A 6,232-nucleotide genomic window follows, 5' to 3' on the forward strand; every position below is an offset into this window, starting at 1 on the left:
AGCATTGGCAAAGTCGGGATCGAACTTCACACACAGCACGTACTCAACGCCTGGCATCACAGCCCATATCGCTATCGCCTTGTGGTCGAGTTGTCCTTGTGGGTGGGAGGGTATGTGTAATGTGTGTGTGGTAAAAAGAGGAATGCAAGTAGACGTTACTAAATGTTATTACTTCTCCAGAACAAGATTGAAAGCCTTACTAACACCTAGCTGGGTTCGATATCTCCGGAGCTTGGTATTCTTATCATTCCGCAGCACGACGTAGCTGCATTTGTGTCCTTTTAAGTTTCTTAAGTTGTTGAGTTACTGGCACTTATCCTAACATCTAAGTGTGTTCTATTTTGCAGCACCGGTAACATATTTCAATTGGATAAGTCGAAAGATTTTTAGGTTTCTGTTGTCCTCGAGAAGGGATCATTCGACAACATGCAGTTGAAATACCCGCGACAAAATTTCCGCACAATAACTGAGTGGATTGAGTTGTTGAAAGATCAGATCTCCGTTGTCGGAGCAGCGATCGCCCCCTGATTCGGAGCAGTCTCATTTGTCATATTACTACTGACGCGTCTGAAAATGCGACTTAAAAATGCTTAATTTACTCGATCTAGTTTGGGCGGCTTGGCTTCGTCGAACAGTTCAACAGCGAACACTACGTGTTTGCATATGCTGCATTTGTACGCATTACGAAGGTCCCCTGGTTTTGTCAATCTCTGCAGCCTAGCCAGCCTTCCAGAGCGGGATCACATTTTTGCCCAATATCCTTTTGAATCTGATATCGCCGTAGCTTGATATAGTTTTCGTCTCCATAACATGAAAGCACTTGCATGCGAGTGTTGTAGCAGATACCAATCCCTCCATCAGGACGCTCACAACGGGCGAATGGTTTGCTGTCACACACTTCGATCGTTTGTTTGGTAGGCCCACCTGGTACAACTAGCAAGTCCGATGACAATTTCTGGCAGATACTAGCATTAAATCTCTCGAACGCTTGCTGAGTACCAGCATGGCCGAGAAAAGGTGTGTCATTAAAACAAAGTGCCGCTGGAATACTCGAGCTCGGGTTTTTGACGCAGTAGTTGTCGGTTAAGTCACATGTTCCACGAAACCCATTGCAACAGAGTTGGATCGGTCGCGAAATTGTAAAATTCTGGAGAGACTGCAGAGGTGCCATGTCTGGTAGCTGCTCAAGGTGAGGGAGTAACCCCAAGACAAGACTTTGCAGTTGAGAAACATGATTAAAGCTCGGGAGTGTCCGCAGCTCAAGTAACCACGCTAGAGTCACACTCCGAAGATTCGGAACACCGCTGAGAGGTGGAAGACGTGAAAGTTCGGGGTGAATTCCAATGTGAACTGTGGAGAGCCACGGCATATCACTGAAGAGATCTTCGGGTAGCGAAAGGAGGTTTTGGCTTCCAACTTTTCCCTCCAAATGACTGAATTTAGCAAAGAACATCCGAACGAATGTTAGATTGGCACGCAAATTTAAAAAAAAAAATACTCACAGAATTTGAAGATACTTGAATTCCTTGGCCCACGACGGAATCTTCTGGATACCGGTATAAATTAATTCCCTGCCAGGAAAACAAATGTAAGTAAATGTTGACGGTCAGTTTTACAGCTTTGGACTTACAAAGACGAAAGGTGTCGGCAGGATTGAAGTTCGCTTGGCAATTCCAGTAGTTGGCGATTAATCAACTGGAGTGACCGTAATTCTCCTGAAAGTGCCAATGCTTGGACAGTGCTGTACACATCGACCGGATTGATCCACTCGTCGTACGTTTTTGGTGCTCGATCCACGTCGATTAATATTCTACACGGACACACCCCATCCTGTTTCCAGCGGTAAGCGTAAACAACACACTGCGCATAATGAGAGCAGTGCGCGTGTGAGTCCGTGATAGCTTGATTAGTCACCATCCACACCACGACACTGAAGGCAATGAAAAATACTGCAAACACTCTTGGTACTGGCTTTTGCTTTCTTGGCCGCCTAATTCTCTTTGCTCGCACGGCCTGTGCGCGCCGTAGATGCGCAACAACAAGGACATCTCCAATGCGCTTGAGACGATAGCAAAACGACAGGTTGATGCCAACTCGAAGAATAAAGTCGAGAGCAGATTTAATCCGGAGCGAGTCAAATGCCGAGCGAAAAAGTGCCACTTCGGATGGGTCAGCAAACACTGCAGCAGAGCGCTCAAAGCTGCCAACCGGGAGGATTTCCAGATATGTAGCAAACACGGCGTCATCAAACTGAAAATTGTAGTAGCAGTACACGAGCACTAGAACTGGAAAAATGATTGCAGCGAATAGGTCGAAGCTGTAGAACATAATCAGATCAGCATAACAGCAACCGATTTTCGTTAAAAATGAAAAACTCACACACAACCGGCGATAACCTCCCCCATCGCAGAAAACTTTCCAATCAGTATCTTGGCCGCTCCTGCTAAAGAGCCCAACGAAATTAATGCAGTGTATCCATAAACAAGAGCCTCAGGGTTTCCAATTTCCAAGAGCTCGAGCAGCACTGTCATCTGCATGGTCAAATTGAATACCTTCAAACAAACATTCTGTATCGTAAAAAGTCAGTTTTTTTTACTGGTACCAATTCTTTTACAGCAAAGACGTCCGTCTTACCCAGAATTTCCGCTTGCTCCCACGGAATGATGTCAACTCCACGTACTGAGTCTTGACGCGAGTGCCTGCAGTACAAACCCACGAGTTTGATGCAGAGTCTATTCGTTGTTGCTCTTCTAGCCTTAGAGTGGCTCGCTGAAGATTAAGAACGGTATTTCGCCAACACAGCATTTTGACGACGACGTACAGATAACAAGCATTCACAACCACAAGCCCTACTGCGCCAATCTTGATCATCACCGGATCCGTATCGATAATTAACCAGAACTGACCATTGTCGTAGCCATTAGTACCCATTAACCAGTTAGCAACTTGGTTCGGAAGTAATGTCACGCATATCAAACAATTTGTCCACGAGATGCATGCCGCAAGTGTAACTAACATGGGATATCCTAGCACGCCAAAAGCTTCTTGAAAACTGAGTGTTAGGAACTGATCTTTTTCACTTGCTTTCTCCGTTTGTCTGGTCGTAGATATGGCTGGAACAATTTGATTATTCTTTACCGCCGACACGATGACCGACTGGGTGTTCATTCGTTGGATCTTCCTGCTTGAAGCATTGGGAAGCGGTGAAAATCCAACCGACATGGCGTTGGAGGTTTTAAACGACTTTCCCATCAGCTTAGCGTGTTTGCGTCGCGGAGATTGCTCTGGTGGAGGAACAGTGAAACTTGTATCGACCACCCAGAGCAGACCGCTACGAAGCTTACCAGTCTAAGTAGACTGCCTACTACTACGTACCTAATAATAGTGTTTGTTGTATCCATTTCGAGCCCACCAAAGCACAAACATTTCTTAGTCATGATTAAGCAAAAGCAGTTTGTTTATTGAGCGGTCTACTCCGAAATGGCAAAACTACAAGAAGCGACTACGCCCGAACGCGCCTCCGGGACGCTTGGCACAAAGTCGACGATCGCGTCGATCTTTTCCTTCACTTCTGGAGTGATCTTGTCAACAAACGTCAGCTCTTTCAAGTTCTCCTCCAGCTGCGATGGACTACTGGCCCCCGCCAGCACCATCGACACGTTTGCGTTGGAGACAGCCCAGGCGACCGACATTTGCGGGAGTGAACAACCCAGCTTCTCTGCAATAGGCTTCAGCTTGTCGGCCATCTTGACACGTCCCTCAAAGCCGGCACTGTACGGACCGGACGAGAACTTGGAGGTCTTAAAGCGAGAGTCATCAGGCTTCCCAGCTGTACTTACCCGTAAGAACACCGAACGCCAGTGGAGACCACGTCGTGAGACCGGGCTTGTACTATATATTTAGTACATCATCGCTGTCTCTTTGGGGACGGGGAGTCATACTCGTCACCTACAACAAAGCTACGCGAAACAACCAACCAACTGCCTGCGTTTAAATGAAGCTATCGCTGCGACAGACGCGGTCACACCGGCGTCAATGACTTCTCTGCTCTCCAGCATCGATAGTATTAACGCTGCTCTAGAAGCTGCAGTGGCACAGCCTCCACCGCCGACCGGTACATTGCGTGTGTGCCACGCAACGGAAGATGAATGGAACGCGTTTGCTGACAGCGAGGGTCAAATCGTTCGACTCAATTTTCTTGAATGGCTTGCTGACACTGGCGAGATCCACATCATCGAGTTTGCCGACGCGCCACACGAGAATTATATTAGAGAGTTTGAAAAAGATACTTCATTTGCGGAGATGAATGTTTGTCGATGGATCAAAGGATACGGCCCCGCCAAGTATTCTCAGGGGTGGTGTCCAGACCTCAGTTATGGGTCACGCGAGACAACACCAGGCTCCGTGCTTCCTCCAGGCGTCCAAATATATATAAAAAAAATATTTGCTGACTTCCGGACGATCAAAATCGAGGTTGGAATATCGCAGCCGTAGGGCATGGCGCAACGACAACTCGACCACAAGGCGATAGCGATATGGGCTGTGATGCCAGGCGTTGAGTACGTGCTGTGTGTGAAGTTCGATCCCGACTTTGCCAATGCTGAATACAAGTTGTACGATGCTCGCGTCAATCCCCTCGTGCAACTGGCTCCAGTTCCAATCGTTGCTCCAAGTACCGTGATCCAGTTGGTATTCTGCCAGGGATGGCGCTCCCGGTAGGCTTTCCTGCAACTCTGTCGGTGGATTTGTACTCTCCATTGGTCTGGGCAATGCGTTAATCAGATGCCCAGCAATCTCTTGCGCAGCAACTACCAAGTCAGAAATAATAATTTGCGACTTGCACCCCATTCTCGAGATTTAATTACCTTATTCAAGAATCGAGCGATGGGGACCACCTCTATTCTCGTTATCAGAAGTATCGATATCAGTTATTGAACACGTCTGATACGATGAATTCTGATAAGTGACCCAACTCTCTTTTTATAATTTTATGTTTTTTCATATATTACCGTCTTATACCCTTTTACTTATTATAATATTCTTTATAAAACTAAAAGAAAGATAGACACCTGGACACTGAGATATATAGATTGATCTAGAGTTGATATTGCTACTTCTAATGAAAGAAAGATGGACATAAAAGTTGGACGCAAGCCGGACAAATACCGGACACTAACGATGAGCTCGACATCTAAGTGTATCGAAACATAGCAAAAAAAAACCTGTTTCGATAATGAGTACAAAATAATTAACACATGGACACATTTACATAAGGCGCTTATGTGTAAATCTTGCGGGATTGTAGTACTCAGACATCATAAAAAAAAATGAGTTCATCTACTGGTATTTGGCTTGCAATTGCGCGAGGGAAGCTATTTCTACCATACAAATTTTGGCCGGAGAAGGATTTTTGATGATGCGATCAAATTCTTCCAGGGTAATACGTGATTGAACTATTATTCGAACGGTGAGCAGTGCAAGCTTGTTCGCAACAAAGAGCGATGTGCCAAGCATCCAATTATTATCGGAGAGGGTAGTACTATCGAAGAGAGTAATATAGTCGAAGCAATGCCGCCTCAAGTGAATACCTCTGTAATTGCTGAGGTTGTTGATACAACAGCGCCGTCGGCGGTCAAGCCTGTCGAGGTTTGTTCCAGAAATGGATAGCGTGGTATATGAGAACGATCATACTTCGGATTCTAAAGAATTAAATAATTCTGAGTATGATGCAGACGAATACGCAGGAGAAATCGCAGAAGCGGAAAAAGAGTTCTTCTTCGAGCAGTACATCGAAACGGGCAAAGTACAGCAGTTCGACGTAAAAGAAAATTCGTTAGACCCCATGGATGTCATTGGAGCATTCGACGAATATATTGCCAACAAGAACTTGGATATCAAAGGATCAGAAAAAATTGACAGCGAGGCATACTTCGGTGGATATCGCTATTGCTTTTACATTCAAAAAGGCAATTAGACGCTAAGACATTTCTATTGCAAGAACGAACAGATGATGATCAACATACCAATCATGATTGACGAGCTGAATGTTGCTCAATACTACGTGTCGAAAAAGATCTACGATCATCGTCTACACGACCTGTGTTGTTTGATGAAGTGGTCATGGTTTAAACTTGGCGGGTATGCTGTATAAGAACAACACGTCGATCTGGGTCTGATGCGTAAAGCTTATTTGTGTATTCTACAGACAGTGACAGATCGATTTTATCAAGCT

At 45.5% G+C, this 6,232-nt stretch overlaps 4 protein-coding genes across 4 annotated transcripts; 2 read left to right on the top strand and 2 right to left on the bottom strand.

The window, feature by feature from the left end:
- Positions 1–703: 703 nt before the first annotated feature.
- PPTG_07899 (hypothetical protein) lies at positions 704–3,252 on the bottom strand (the record flags this gene model as incomplete). Its single annotated transcript, XM_008902276.1, has 5 exons — positions 704–1,433; positions 1,503–1,571; positions 1,631–2,317; positions 2,380–2,567; positions 2,635–3,252. 5 exons carry the CDS (start codon positions 3,250–3,252, stop codon positions 704–706), a joined length of 2,292 nt encoding a protein of 763 aa, XP_008900524.1.
- Positions 3,253–3,470: 218 nt separating this feature from the next.
- On the bottom strand, positions 3,471–3,911 carry PPTG_07900 (hypothetical protein; the record flags this gene model as incomplete). Its single annotated transcript, XM_008902277.1, has 2 exons — positions 3,471–3,834; positions 3,907–3,911. The coding sequence occupies 2 exons, from the start codon at positions 3,909–3,911 to the stop codon at positions 3,471–3,473; spliced, it is 369 nt and encodes a 122-aa protein (XP_008900525.1).
- A 586-nt stretch (positions 3,912–4,497) lies between these two features.
- Positions 4,498–4,719, top strand: PPTG_07901 (hypothetical protein; the record flags this gene model as incomplete). Its single annotated transcript, XM_008902278.1, has 1 exon — positions 4,498–4,719. The coding sequence occupies one exon, from the start codon at positions 4,498–4,500 to the stop codon at positions 4,717–4,719; it is 222 nt and encodes a 73-aa protein (XP_008900526.1).
- Positions 4,720–5,568: 849 nt separating this feature from the next.
- PPTG_07902 (hypothetical protein) lies at positions 5,569–5,974 on the top strand (the record flags this gene model as incomplete). The annotated part of the gene is made up of 2 exons (XM_008902279.1): positions 5,569–5,646; positions 5,723–5,974. 2 exons carry the CDS (start codon positions 5,569–5,571, stop codon positions 5,972–5,974), a joined length of 330 nt encoding a protein of 109 aa, XP_008900527.1.
- Between the last annotated feature and the right edge of the window lie 258 nt (positions 5,975–6,232).

Source organism: Phytophthora parasitica (assembly GCF_000247585.1).
Source record: "Phytophthora parasitica INRA-310 unplaced genomic scaffold supercont2.13, whole genome shotgun sequence".
NCBI lineage: Eukaryota > Oomycota > Peronosporomycetes > Peronosporales > Peronosporaceae > Phytophthora > Phytophthora nicotianae.